At 50.6% G+C, this 14686-nt stretch overlaps 1 protein-coding gene across 5 annotated transcripts in view; it reads right to left on the reverse strand.

Moving 5' to 3' along the window:
• Window positions 1-5540: 5540 nt before the first annotated feature.
• Window positions 5541-14686, reverse strand: part of OPHN1 (oligophrenin 1) — a 65863-nt gene continuing 56717 nt past the window's right edge. For 2 of the 5 annotated variants that reach the window (XM_080624400.1, XM_080624402.1), the window contains 5 exons: window positions 13474-13773; window positions 11514-11679; window positions 10382-10432; window positions 9551-9601; window positions 6288-9246 (listed from right to left, as the gene is read on the reverse strand). In XM_080624400.1, the coding sequence (XP_080480526.1) occupies window positions 9559-9601; window positions 10382-10432; window positions 11514-11679; window positions 13474-13773 (560 nt within the window). In that variant the 3' untranslated portion in view covers window positions 6288-9246; window positions 9551-9558. Of the gene's footprint in view, window positions 5907-6287; window positions 9247-9550; window positions 9602-10381; window positions 10433-11513; window positions 11680-13473; window positions 13774-14686 lie in introns of those variants that run through there. The other 3 variants (XR_013957480.1, XR_013957481.1, XM_080624401.1) reach the window with 3 other exon arrangements.

Here is a 14686-nt window from a genome sequence, read left to right on the forward strand (position 1 = left end):
TGTCAGTGCTGTCCCTGAGGCTTCCCTCAGGATAGCCAAACCCCTGGAGGGGGGACCCCTTTGGCATCAGTGATTCCAAATCCCACCTCAGATTCACCGAGATAGATACCGAGTCGGCCCTGCGGAGGGGATGCAGGATGCTCGCCACCTTCATCAGCACGTGCTCCTTTTACTCCTGTTGCTCTGTTGGGGTCATTGCCAGTGTCTGCAGGGATGCTGAGGTGGTGCCTGGGGTGACCACTGCCTCCCATCAGCTGGGCTCGCTGCCCTCCCCTGCCAGGTCACCACCAGCACAGCTCCCTGCAGCTCCCTGTTACATCAGCTGCCGCTCCGCTTGCTGAGCTCTCTGTCTGGATGTTTCAATGACGTATGTTAAATGTACATATATACTAAAATAAAAGCATGCCCCACTTTATATTGCTAAAGAGATCTATTTAATATAATGCTCTAAGGGAGTTTCTTTTCTGATTGCACACTCATTGCAACTCTTCAGGAGATGAGTCAGTGTATGCCAGTAATAATGGAAACATTTAATTTAATGTTTTTTCTGGTTAGGTATTGCCCAGTTTTCAAAGGTCCATCTGTTTGTGGCATGAAGGGAACATACACTGGTGTGGTCTGGTATCAGTATCTGCTTCTCCAGCTTTCTTGTGGCTGATTCTGTAGCTGAGGCAGGCATAGTATTTGCACTTGGGGGACAACAGAGCGTCCTTTATTTCTGCCCTCTTTGCACAGTGTCTTTGCACTTTTGGGCAGAATCCTGGAATTACAGCGTGGCAGCTGTTTTCTGGCTCTTTCAAAGTAGACTTCTGGAGGCACAGAAAGCCTTTCACGTGCCGTAAGGACTGGCCAGGTTGTGCTCAGCGCTGTCGTGTCCCAGTGCCCAGCATCAAATGACACGGGGTTCCTGGAGAATGGCTGTTGGGGAAGATGCCCGCGTGTCTGAGGGACAGGCAGAGGTCACCAGTGCTGCATGCTGGGATCCGGGGCAGGTTGCGGTGTGGTGGCATGGGGCTGGAACTTCTCTGCACCCACCTACTCCCATGCAGCACGGAGGGGCTTCTGCTCATTCCCTTTAGAAGTGGCAGGGGAACCTGCATTTGTGATTCAGAAAGTAAGCATCTGCACCACACATAAAACCACAGCAAATTTATAATGAGCTGCTCTCTGTGCTGGATATTTTGTGTTCTGTGGTGGTTTTATGCTGGTTTTATTTGTTAACACGTCTCTGTAATGAAAAGAGTTCTCTATATTGATATATTTTATTTTCTTTGTAATAAGCCAAAAAAGCTCATTGCTGGTGCCTTTTTGCCTGGGGAGGACTCCCAGCCCACAGCTATATTCATGAATGTAACAAAGCATAATGTCTCTGCAATTGCTTGTTTCACCATAGCTGAGTAAAGTCATGGAGCAAACAGTGCAGGATTACCAAAAGAAAAAGCTCGAGTAGCCTCCAGAATGGGCAGAAAGACTCCTCAGCTACAATAAGGGTTATTTCCCCAGGCATGGTTCCAAGGCGAGGGCTGAGCTTTCAGCTTCCTCCTATGTGTGACACAGAAGTCTGTGCCCTGGCTTGGTGGGACTTTGCTGCATTGCGAACCTTTAGCCTCTGCAAGTAATGCAGTGAGGCCAAAGCATACACATATCACTTTATTGCGGCTGCAGCTGTATTCCGGTTGCAGCATTTTCTCAGTCACCTTTCAGAAATGGCAGGGTTTTGCCCAAATCAGTGGCATCCGAGGCCAAATTCTGCTTCTAGAGAAGGACAGTAGTTGGACTGTTGCCTCTGTTTCGTTTTGTTCTTTAAATTGGAACTGAATGCATTGAATAAGGCAAATGGAGACTTACAACATTACCTTGTGAACAGTGGAGAGCAGTGATGTCGCTGCCTTGGCCAGTGAGGTGTGGTGGAGGATGCCCAGGAGCTGACCGTGACTCAGAAGTCACCGTATGGGACTGAAGGACATTTATTCTCATAACCGGAGGGAAACCTGCCTGGCATCCGGGATAAAGCCAACACCAGTTACGCTAGGGGAGATGAAAACATTCACTTTTTGACTGGTTTAATCCATGCTTGGGTCCCACGCAAGCCCCCAGCCTGTGCTGTACCACAGAGCAGACCTGCACGCTTGGTGTTCAGCTCTTTTTGTAACCTTAAAACCTGTTGTTGTTCTAAGTACAATAAAGGCAGAATCTTGTCTGTTGGAACACTGCCCAGTGTGTGGTTTTTGGCTTTTGTTTCAGTTAATGTGCATGAAAACCGTTACCCAGTGTGATGAATATTAGCTGTTGAAGACGCCAGGAAAAAGCAGGTCATTTTTCAGTGCGTGGGGCTGCGTGTTGGGTCATTCATAGGCTGGTTTTCGCAGTCAGATTTTGCTATTAATCACATATCTGAACTGTTAGTTCATTTACATATCAATTGACTAATCCTTTCACATATGCCTCTTTGGGTTTTTAAATTGAATTTCATTTGAGTATTGTATTTCTCAAAGCAAACAGCTAATAAAGGCCAGTGTCCTCCTCCTCTTGTTGTTATTTTCACTGTCTTTATGAGCAGTTGTAAATCCATTCTGCTGGAACTTCTTCATGAAATTAACCTATGTTCTCCCAAGTAATAAGAAAAGACTGCTTATCTGCCTGCTTTGGAACTCAAGGCACAGACGTGGATGCTGCCCAGGGTCAAGATTCTGTTCACTGTGAGAAAAACCAAAGAGCTTGGGAAAAAAAGTAATACCTCATTAGTCCACAAATAGCTGGCAATGCCTAGTGTGTAATTGTGCAGCAGCGGTACGTGTACCACTGCCCTGCGGGCTGAAAGCAGAGTGTACTGCTTGCTACAAAAAGCCTTGCCCGTGTGGAGTAGCATCCTGTTTAGTCATCTGCAGAGAATCTGGTCCCATGCCTCTCTTCGAGTCACAGTTACATATGAATGTCAATTTTCAACATTCACCCTTAACTGACATGGAGAAACCCATGGCCGTTCATGGGCTGTGGTGCTGTCTCAGATACCTGTCACCATGTTCACCCCAGTGTCCCCCATCAAACTTTGGTTTGGCCACCAGTGTCACCTGGGACATTCGGGAGCTGCTGGTCCAACACATGAGCTCTCTGTTGCTGGTGCTGGTAGGGCTGCCCCATCTCTGCCCCACAACATCACCACAAGCTGAGGACAGGACGCTTGGTGCCAGCCAAGCAGGGGTCAGGGACCATGTTCTGGGCACAACCAGGCTGTCGGGTGTCTCCATGGCTGCTGTGACTGCAAAAGAGCAGAGTCCAAGCTGCCAACCCCACAGCCCGAAGGGGTGCGGGATGCACAGCTCCTGCCAGGCAAAGCCCGCAGTCCTGACCTGGGTGAGACCCTCTCCAGGCCTTCCATTCCAGCAGAGACAGAGCTCAGGGGGCTCAGTGCAGCTCAGAGGGTAGGGAGAAATGCTCAGGCCAAGTGCTCTGTCCTTGGCGGTGGACAGAAACCTGCATGATGTCCACAATAACCATTCAGTTTAGAAAGAGCAAGACCCCTCAGAAGGAAGGAGGACTTGCTGGGAGGCCGGAGAGGGCTGCAGAGCTCTGCTGCACGCTGCCAGGTACATTTTTCTGTAGGTCTCTGCAGACTCTGGGCTCTAACCCTCCTGGCCCAGCTGGCAAATAGCCTCTGTCCCAGGCAGGCTGCCAGGTGCCTTTACTGGACCTTTGTGATAACAAACGCAGCTGGAACCTTGCTCTGACCAACTCCATCAGCCCAGCAAGCGGGGCTGCTCGGAGCCTGGGCAGCACATGGGGTGCAGCAGGCTGGACTGGGGCTATCTTCTGTGAGGGGGGCTGGAATGGCAGAAACTGAATCAATCTTGCTTTGTTTCAGGGTTTTTCTTGGCTGAAAAGATCTCAAGCAGACCTAAAACGGTTCCATGCTTTAAAGCAGTTTGTTTGCCTTTGTCCTTAGAACAGCCAGTGGGAATACTTTAAAACAAAAAAATTGCTCCATTTCCTAAACCAATAATGACCTGCTTTAAACACACATTTCGACAGTGGTTTTACCCCCCCAGGGCTCTGGGAGCACTGCTCACGCTGATACAGCTGCACTAGCAACCAGTTCCCTGCAGCCTTCCGGCCCTATCAGCGTTGGGGCTGCACTGATCCTCTCAGGCTGCGCCAGCACAAGCCAGGGAAAGGGAGATGCTCTGCATGCCGGGCTTGTTCAGATGTGAATGGACCACAGCCCAAACCATGCCAACAGTGGGGACCCCCTGCAGGACCCCCACCTGCTGCCACCCATGTCCCACACTGGTGGCATTCACCTCCTCCTCCTCCAGCCTCAGGCAGTCTCCCATCCCCACTGGTCCTTTCTCCATTGAGTAAATGCTGGTGGTGAGCCATGCTGGTGAGCAGGCTGGTGCCTGCGCGTGTGTCACGTCTCTGCATTGCTCGAAGGGTTCAGAATCCAGCCACTGAACTGTCCTGTGACTGACACGATATCTTACCTGGTCAAAGAATGGAAACAGGACCAGGAGCCACCGGAACACCAGCTTTTCACAGGTCTAAAACTGCCTGTAGAGTACTTAAAGCAGTTGCAGACAATGCATGGGACTACAAACCAGATGTGAAGGATTCCCAGCCTTGAGATGTGACAGGGCCTGGTCATGAGCAAATTCACTGTTTATTATGAAAGTCCTTTAAATTTAGGTTAGTTTCTCCAGTTTGCGTAACACAAGGTTTTGCAGCTCCCTCTGAGACAGACTAACCAGAACACCAGGCTTCACCTGGAGCCCTCGTCCAAAGTGGGAACGCTGGTATCCCACTGCCCTGCACCGGTGCCGCAGCTGTGGTCAGGGCTGGGAGAGGCACCGGGAGCTGCTCTGCCCTCCCCGTGCAGCCGCAGACCTCAGCAGGGTCACGCTGACCCGTGTGCTCCTGACACGAGGAACATCGGCCAGCTCTGGGGTTTGCTCCATCCGCAGCGTTCCTGCCGCCTCCCACCACAGCCGGTGGGGAGATGCCAAGGAGAGGGTGAGCAGGGCCCTGTGTGCCCCTGTCCTCACCAGAGCAGGGTGACAGCAGGGCCATGGCATGGCAGCGCAGTGCCGGGATGGCCGAGGCACAGAGCAGAGGATGCCTGACCTGCAGGAGCACAAAGGTCCGCGGGGCAATGTCTCAGGGAGAGGGGAGAGGACTGTGTTTCTCTAAGCCTCCATGGGAATGGCAACGTGTCATGTATGGATTCAAGCACCTCCAGAACTTCTGCCTTTTAGGAGCTCTCAGAGAGTCTGACAAAGGCTGTGAAAGCACTTCTTCCATAAGGGAAACAGAAAACACTGCCGCATTCACCGGTTCAGAGCATCTCCTGACTTTTTAAGCCAATTGCAGGATTTTTTTTTCTGGTGGTCTGACTCTTTAAGGATGCATAGGCCAAGTAATGCTGCCGATGGCTGCCAAGAAAACGTCTGGTGTAGAAGACTCTGATCCTGCACAAAGCCCTGTGTGGGTGGATTCCTGAGCCATTGTGGGTCTCTCTGCAGCACATAAATTCAAGATGTCTGCGCTCCACTAAGTACATTTCAATGCTAAATTTATCATACAGATGTGTCTACTGAAGTTCGCCCTTAACCTCTCCAGATTCTTCCTCTGGGAAGTCCTCACTGCGGCCCAGCCTCAAGCTTTGAAACATCTGGTGGAGCTCTTTTCTCTGTATACAAACCTACACGGTTTTGCTTATGCTGACAAAGATTTCTTTCTTGCTCAGTTAGGTCAAAACGTTTTCCACTACAAAATAAACCACGCACCTGTGGGTGGGGGCACCAGAATTGTCGGGACAGCGCCCTGTTGCTCATTCCAATTTGTAATCATTCAATGCGAGGGCTAATGGGAAAACAGTTTTTGTCTCGCTGTTGTTCTGAAGACATCCATCCCTGGAAAAAATATAGCCCCCAAAGGAAACCTTTCAGAGAAACAAAAAAGGAGGGAAAAGAAACCAAAAAGCTCTCAAGTTGCTGCTTGCAACCACAGAATGGAAGGGATTTGAAGCTCACGCAGTTCCAACCCCCCTGCCACAGGCAGGACCATGCTCGGCCCGAGCAGTGCTTGCTCAGGGACTGGAGCCAGGGCAAGCTACAGACCTGCTCCGAGCCCGCAAACCTGGACTCATGCTGCAAAGCTCAGCACCCTTATACTAGGGCTGGGATGGTGTGAAACAGTTGCACAAGGACACGGAGAACGATACCAGGTCCAGCCAAAGACCCTCACCGCACCAGAGCTGAATTCATTCCTCTCACACCACTGGCGCAGTTCCTGACCTGCAGCTTTGCCCAGCTACGTGATATTAGGTTAAAAAAATTAAATCAATCCCTCAACAAAGCACTTCATAAGTAGAAAGATGTTTGTGCTGGAAGAGGCAGCTGAACCATCGGGGGAACTCAAACCAGACAGTGGAGCTGTGGCTGCAGACACCGGCAGTGAGTAGGGCTCCATCAGCCCCAAGGACACACAGCCTTGCCTTGCTGTGTCCCTGGGGTGCTGGGACAGGTCCTGTGGTGCCCATGGGACCAGAGCAGTGGGACCTGCACAGCAGAGGATGGCTGCAGTGTGGCAACACTTGAGCATTGCTTAAAGAAGGAAAAAAGCACACCTGGACTGGTTTTTTCTACTTCATGGAAATTTTATAAACACTTGAAGCAACTTTATGCTTTTACACGACAAACCGGCTCCGGTGGCGGACGTGTGGGAGCCCTGCCACGCTGCACAGGGTGAATCCCATGTTCCTGGCTGTGTCGCTCCTGTGGCGATGGCACAGCAGGGATCGCGCCCCACAGCCCTCCACCAGCACAACCCAGCACCCTGTTACTGCTCCGCTGCTGGTCCCAGCCTTCAGCTGCACTCACAGAGGAGGAAAAACCAGCACAGACATACGTGTGACAAATGCCTAAAATTACACAATGAAATACGTTTCTAATAAGCTGCTTCCCTCCATTGTTCACAACACCAGACTTAAAACCAAAGTCCCTTGGGTTCTTTTTCTTTCCACAGCCCCAGCTCTGTCCCACAGGGTCTGCGCTGGGTGGTGAGCATGAGGCTGCCTGTACACCAGCAGTGTAGGAGATGCAACCACCATTGTTTCCAGGTCCACATGCAGAGGCACCACCAGAGACACCCATGTCCGTGCAAGTCCATGTGCTTCCCAAGCCAACAGCCTCAAGGGGTTCTCAAAGCACAGCCCAGAGAGTGAAATGCTGGCCTTCTGTGGATGAGCCCCTGGCCTGACACCTCTGGGACAGCCATCCCAAGAAGAATGAAGCCACCAAAGGGCAGGCTCAGGCACCAGTGCTGCCCACAGTAGGATACCTGGGGCTGGTTTCTCTGCTGGGTGGCTGGAGAGGATTCTGAGCCATCTGGGCTGGTCAGAGCACCTCTCCCCCGCTTCACTCTCACTGGCTTGCAGCTCCATCTTAACTGCTCTCTTAGATACCTGATCAGAAAAACACAGTGATGTGCTTTGTTTCAGTGCTGCTCACACCTCCCAGCCACTTGCCAGAGGGTGCAGCACAAAGGGTTCACCGCAGCTTTGAAAGCCCTGAGATGCCGGAGTGTGTAACACAGTCTAGGTGTTGATACCACTGGGGTTTTTGTCTTTTAAAGCCACTTTTACGTGCCACTGTTCAAAGCACGGGGGGGTACAGGAGTGAGCAGCTGGGGCACCACCAAAGCCCAAGGGAGCAGAAGCACCATTGACACAATACGTGTGTCCAGTGAACAGCAGAATTACATTCAGCAATGGAGCAGACAGACACTAGCTACATGCACAAGGCAAGGTCAGGAGGCAGCACGGGAAGGACCATGGCAGCATCCCACCAGCAAACCTGCGCCAGGTAGGACACAAAGTGCACTCAAGAGGACGGAGCACCCGGGCAGCAGCTAATGGGAATGTTTGGTCACTGGTTTGGGAATGCTCCCAGCACCCAAGGAACATAATTCAGAACAGGGAAGTCACCTTTGGGCTGGTGAGAGGAAGCACGGAAACTGCTCATTGCCTATTTACAGCTGAGGAACTAAGCCCGGGTGTCAGCTGGAACCACAAATAAGCCTTTGCTGTTAACAGGGGAACTAGCTGTGGTCCTGGCTAGGAGAAACCTTCCAGAATGAAGGGCATCATCTACAGAGCCACTGCTGAGGAAAAGAGACTGGATGTCTCTTGGACTGGAAATTAATATAACAAGCAAACAAGAAATTGGGTGCCTCTTAGAAAAACGATGGGCTTTGGCCCACATTCAGCAAGTATCAGTTCCTCACCACCTCTATGCTGGCCCACCAGAATAACCCCAGGATAGAGACTTCTTGGTGGGAAGTAGATCTGATGGGAGAATGGCTCACATTGGAGGAGGAAGAGGAAGAGGAGGAGGAGGAGCAGTGCCTGCTGCCTCCTTCTCCCAGCTGTGCTCTTGGAGGCTGCTGACCTGACCAGTGCTAACTGGAATGACGTGAGCAGCACCAACTGGAATGCCAATGCACAGGCAGGGGATGAGGCAGGCAAAGCCCCCTGGCACAGCCATGTCTGCCAGCACCGTTTTCCAGGACAGGGGCAGGCTGATGCCAGGGAGGAGATGAAGAGATGTCCTGCAGAGCTAAGGATGATGGTCCCCCCAGTTCCTGTCCTGCCTGCCTTAGCACAGCAGCATTTCCAGTAACAGATGCTGCTCTCCTACACACTGAAAAACACACTATAGCACACTATAGCTTATTGAGCGAGGAAAACATAACATAAAGGGAAGGAGCTTCTTGAGGCAAGGGGCCAACCCAAACTCCAGTTGCTCTACCCTTGCATCCAAGCCTGAGAAGTTAGCCCCTTGTGTTTTGACTCCAATATCTGTCTAAGGTCACCCTTGCCAAGGTACATTTCCCAAAAAGTGAGCAGGTAAATGGCCGCTCTAGTCACCTGCTGTTCTTTCCACAGCCCTGCAAACACTGCTGGGCACCTGTAAGGCCACACAGGAGCATCCTTCACAGCCTGCGGGAGAGGACAGGTGGAAGGGCTGGGAACAGTTCAACACAGATGTGTGGGTTGGGTCTTCTCTCCATCGTTATCTCCCTCTCTTCTAATTTCTTGAGCCACTTATGACAGCATGCTCTGAAATTATCGTCCGGTAAGATAGCTGCTCTCCAGGGGCACTGGAACTGGAAAAGTCTTAGCTGTGACACGTCCATTTCACAACCACAGAAAATCTCCTGGGTCCACCTGGGCTGAGATGGTTGCAAAGTCTGGAAGAAGATAACAAGCATTTTCTATACAGCAGTGTGATTGCAAAACCACAACCAGAGCAAGCCCAGATCTTGGCACCACCAGCTGATTTACTCCACCCTGCCATAATACCCCTCAAGCATGGGCCACTTCCAGTCACTACCTTTCCTTCTGCAAGGTTCTCCTACAGGAAGGACATTTCTCCTGATGTTTCTTTTGAGATTCCCATTGCCTCCACTGGACTCCCACCACCCTAGAAATGCCAAATTTGTCTTACATGTGTGCTTTTGGTTTATTATCTGGTTTGTTGCCACGAACACTTACCTTTAGCCTCAGCTCTCATCACCTGGGATCCTGCCTTGTGGTGATGAAGAACTGTATGGAAGGAAGTAGAAGAATATAAAAAAGTATTAATGCAATAAGCAAGCTCAAGCTCAGACCCAAACCTAAATCAAGGGCTGGGTAACAGTCATGTCAGGGATGTATTCTGCAATACAGCAAGTGAACTCAACATTTATCAGACTTACACGCAAACCTGCATGCACTTTTGGCAGAGGCTGGTGATCTTTAATGGCAGGAAGCTGAAGCTTATTTGAGTAGGTATCATTACAAAAGAAATCTGCTGCCACAAAGCACAATGCTCACAATCCAAAGCTGCCCATCCCAGCCTAGCCCAAAGGCATCCATGCCCATGCTGTCACTCCATCCCACCGTACCTGTGGTGGAGCTATGCCTGTACATACAGTGTGTAGGACCAACCGTCCTCTGGTCTCGCATCTCTGATCAGCTGCTTCGATCTAACCAGCCCTCTTCATCTCTCTCATGATCTTATCTCTGCTCTTTGCAGAGGCTGAGAAGTACACTGTGCATTAGACTGCTTAAATGCACACACATGATAAAAGGAATCCATAGATATATTTATCACTTAGCTGATTTACATTTAACTTATCAAGTCTGTATCCGGCTTCCCATTTTACACTTAGTGCTCTTTGTTTAGTTCCAGCATTTTGGCTGAGACCCATCTTCTGCCCATGAGTATAAGGCAAGAAAGGTGAGACTGGGACTTCCTAAGCTGACTTGCTTTGCCTCAGAGGGAGCAGCCCATGCAGTGGGGCTGCAGTTATTTACATGCCAGCCTCTCCGTGCCAGGCTTACTTGCTTGTTCTTCGGGAAGCTGTCTCAAAGAACTTTGTCCTAGAGGCCACCCTGCAAAAAGAACAAAAGAGGTCACTCCAGTTATCTGATAAGACAAGTTGCTAATTAGGTCTCATCTATGCTAGGGAAAAAAGCAGTAGCATTAGCAGACACAGAAGATGATCACACCTTTGACCAATGTCTTTTCTGCTGAGGCAGACGCCGTGCTCCTTATGCTGCCAGCTCCATTCCCCTCTGTCTTCCTACTGCCCTGGCTTTCCACACCTTCATCACTTTTGGCTAGACTGCTTATTCCCGTGCTCTTGCTTACATTCCTACATGCTGGTTTATAAATCTGCATTTATCACCTTTTGTGGCCTCTCCTTCAGTTTTTATGTACTCCATCCCTGCTGGGATGGCACAGGAATGGAATGTGCATCTTTGCTGGATGTGCAGCAGCAGAGAGCTCCTCAGTGGACCCAGGTTACAGCCTCCCCACCAGCCAGTCCTGGCTGCTGGGCTGAGATCCCTGTGTATTTAGTCACCTTTTTTCTTTATTTTTTCTTTGGATTCCCATTGAAGCTAGCAAGGTTTCTGTCTCTTTAACATCTGAAAGAAATCTGATGAAGCTGAACTTCATACAATTTCCTTAAGAGAGACCCAAGCTGGATCTTGTCCTTCCCAGGGAAGCATCTCATTTGAGAGGCTTGCTCAGAGCCAGGCAGAGAGGGACTTTCCAGCTTCACCACAGCAGAGAAGGTGATGGGACAAAGCTCGCTCCCAGGGCTGTACTTGAGGCGGTTCAGAGCTTTGTTTTTGCTGCATGAGCTTGTCTTTGCTGTAACCATGGCTCCCCTCCCAGGCTGTGCCCTCCGCGCAGCTTTCCAACATGTCATCCAAACTGCAGTCTCATGGGTGTTGGAGGGGATGTCCACAGGCTCCAGCTATTGCACATCACCAGCACTGGAAACCAATGTGGTATTTCTCATCCTCCTCTCCTAAAATTGCCATTAAGTGACGCCAGCTTCTACTCCTGCTGCCTGGGCTGATCTCATCCCCATGCATGTTCCCCAAGCCCACTGGTGTCGGCAGCTCCCTTGGGCTGAGCTGCCCACCCCAGGTATCACACGCTAGCCAAGGGCTGCTCACTTACACAGATGAAGGCATCTCTTCTGCTGTTCCCCCTATCAGATCTGGCCTCTGCTCCAGCTTTGGAGGGACAGGAGTCCTGCATGGTGGGTCTGGAGGTCTCACCGGGGGACGCATTATCACAGGCTTATCGCCATGGGATCGTGGCTTAGGGACACCGTCGCACTCACCTGCAAGTTTGAAGTTTACAAACCCTGAGTATGAAGCTTTGCTAGAGGGCTAGATGTTTATGAAGAGGCATTAAACAAGTTAGCGGGCTTAGTTCTGTCTGTCTGTCTGCCCTAACACCCTCATTCTGACAGTGGCTGATAGCCAGAATTTAGGGACAGAGACCCAGAAAAAGACAGTTCCCATTCTGCCTGTCCCAGCACAGCCTTCCTGGCACTAGAAAGAGGGCCTGATGCTGAACCTTGTGATGACAAACTTAATATAGTTGCTGACCTCAAAGACGATATTGCCTGGGAATGACAAGCTTTCTTAACCAAAACCTGTGCAGTGCTGCTCTTCAAAAGCAAGAGGAACAGCACAAATTGCTGATCCCTGCAGTCCAGGGCCGCTGCTCCTCTGAGTGTTGATCTCAGACAGTGGCACTACCTGTCCTCTCCCCTAGCCTTCTGTTCTGCTCGCAGTTCCTGCCTCAGTGGCTTGTCTTCTCCAAGACTCAGCCAACCTCGTTATTCACCTCACCCTTTGAGACTTTCAACGGTTAAGCGAAAAAGGAGTACATGTCACCCCTGGTGACCCAACACCTTCCCTCCAGTGCCTGAGTATTTTATAAAGCTCAGCATCAAATACCTGCTGTTATGGCAATGTCTGCTGTCTGGCAGACAGCTCCCTGGTGTCTCTAGAAAGCTTATTAGAATACAAATAATAAGTATTTATATTTAACACCAACGGGTGAACCATTAAAATAAACATTCCCAGTAAGGCCTCAATAGACCAGAAACTGCATCACAGGCAGCCTGACAGACACAACCATTAGAAATTAAAACGTGAAAGTGACTTTAGCCATTTTCCTCATCCTGCTGAGGAAAGCACTGGCAATCCAGAGTGCTTATAGCTGGTTAGACTGGATACAAACTGCTTTGGGTTTAATGGTCTTTATATCGCCATTTGAGCCTCAATTTTATGAGTCCACTGAGCGAGGTTGAGCTTAGCACAAGAGGCTCAGCTACTGCACAGAAAGCCTGACTTCATCCGATGCTGGTGGCATCTAATGGGCTCAGCAGGGACAGCACAGCACCAGCACCAGCACCAGCTCTGAAGGCTGCCTTGAAACCTGGCAGTAGCTGCATCCCCAGTAAGCAACACAACAAAGGTACCCACTGTCTGAAATCAACCAGGACAAGCCAGGAGGCCAAGACCTGATCAAACCCTGGGACTGCGGGGCCTGTGCCCACATTTCAAGCTATTCCGGTCTCCCAATCCCTTTTGCTGAGCTACATCATAGAATCATAGAATAGTCAGGGTTGGAAAGGACCTTAAGATCATCCAGTTCCAACCCCCCTGCCATGGGCAGGGACACCTCACACTAAACCATGTCACCCAAGGCACTGTCCAACCTGGCCTTGAACACCGCCAAGGATGGAGCATTCACAACTTCCCTGGGCAACCCATTCCAGTGCCTCACCACCCTCTCAGTAAAGAATTTCTTCCTTATATCCAATCTAAACTTCCCCTGTTTAAGTTTGAACCCGTTACCCCTTGTCCTGTCACTACAGTTCCTGATGAAGAGTCCATCCCCAGCATCCTTGTAGGCCCCCTTCAGATACTGGAAGGCTGCTCTGAGGTCTCCACGCAGCCTTCTCATCAAGAGGACTCAAGGTCAGAAGCCCACCACATGCCTCGGTCAATCCAGCGCATGATGTGCAATGGGGAAGGCTGGTTTGGGTGCCTTCAGTTTTCCCCAGGAGAATGGCATTCCTTGTGCCTTGCTTCAGCTAGGACCACAGCCCCAGGCTCACCCTCTCTGCTGTATATTCCTGGTCGGGGAGCAGGTCTCTTGGCCTGAAGTGTGGAGGTCCTCAGGGCAGGGCTGGCCACCACGCCGTTGGCTGCCTTACTGGCCGACTTCACTCCTCCATCCTGCAGCCTGGCCACCATCTTCCCCACCTCTGCCTCGGTGCGCGGGTAAGGCCGGCCCTCGGTAGGTGGACGCCCTGGCTCATCTCCCCCCAGCCGGGGTGCAGGCAGGCGGCTGCGGTGCAGTGGCTTCGGGACCTCCGTGCTGCTACTGCCATTGGGGGTCTCGCTGTGCCGGTCTGCTGTGGAGCCAACAGGACAGACAGACACTGGGTTAGGAAGCAGCATGGAGGCATGGTGGTCTCTGCCCCAGAGCCACAAAGCTCCTGTGGTACCAAGGGACAAGCATGTGTGTGTGTGGGGATGGACAGACCCTCACCCTGAGCGAAACACAAACAGCGAGAGGCTCACACAAATGCTGAGGCATGAAGAAAGCTGAAACAATATTACAGAATATACTTATGGGTTTCTGTTAAATTTCCAGTGCTCTTGCTCATGACAAGTTGTGTACCATACTTTTACATCCCTCCAAAAATCATTCAACTGATCCCTTTTCCTGTGCTAGAGGCCCAGGCAGGGGATGCAGAAGCACTACTAGGAAACCAGTGGCACCCTGCAGCCTTGGAGCATCAAATGCTAATGTTTCTGCTCCCAGTTTGGAGAAACATTTAAATGTAAGGCCATCTCTCACTACATGAGCAGTCTTGTGACTTCCATGAGCAATCTGCATCAATCATGTTTTGCCAGTGCCAAAAAGTACACTTGTAACATTAGGCCTAAAACATCATCAAAGCTCTGAAAACCGTAACAGAGGAAAAGACTTTGTCTCTGATGATGCGATCAAGGGCACAGTCTGCAACGACAATTACAGAAAATCAGGTGCAGAGAGAAGCATGATGTGCCCTTCAATGTGATAACAAGGGCCTCAGTATTTCCTTACAATCAAATGAATTTAACAGCTGAGTTGTACTTGGTCTAGAAAATATTATCACTGGGTCCTGAAGAAGTTTTTGCTCCAGATGTACAATCAGCAGGGGCAGAGCTGGCCCTGCCGTTCCTCTCAGGACTGCCATGGTCTACTGGGACAGGGCTCCAGCAGCAAACAGCCTCCACTCATTCCATCACCCCTGCTCCTCGGCTGCATTTACATTACTT

This window comes from Psittacula echo, assembly GCF_963264785.1.
Source record: "Psittacula echo genome assembly, chromosome: 8".
Lineage (NCBI taxonomy): Eukaryota > Metazoa > Chordata > Aves > Psittaciformes > Psittacidae > Psittacula > Psittacula echo.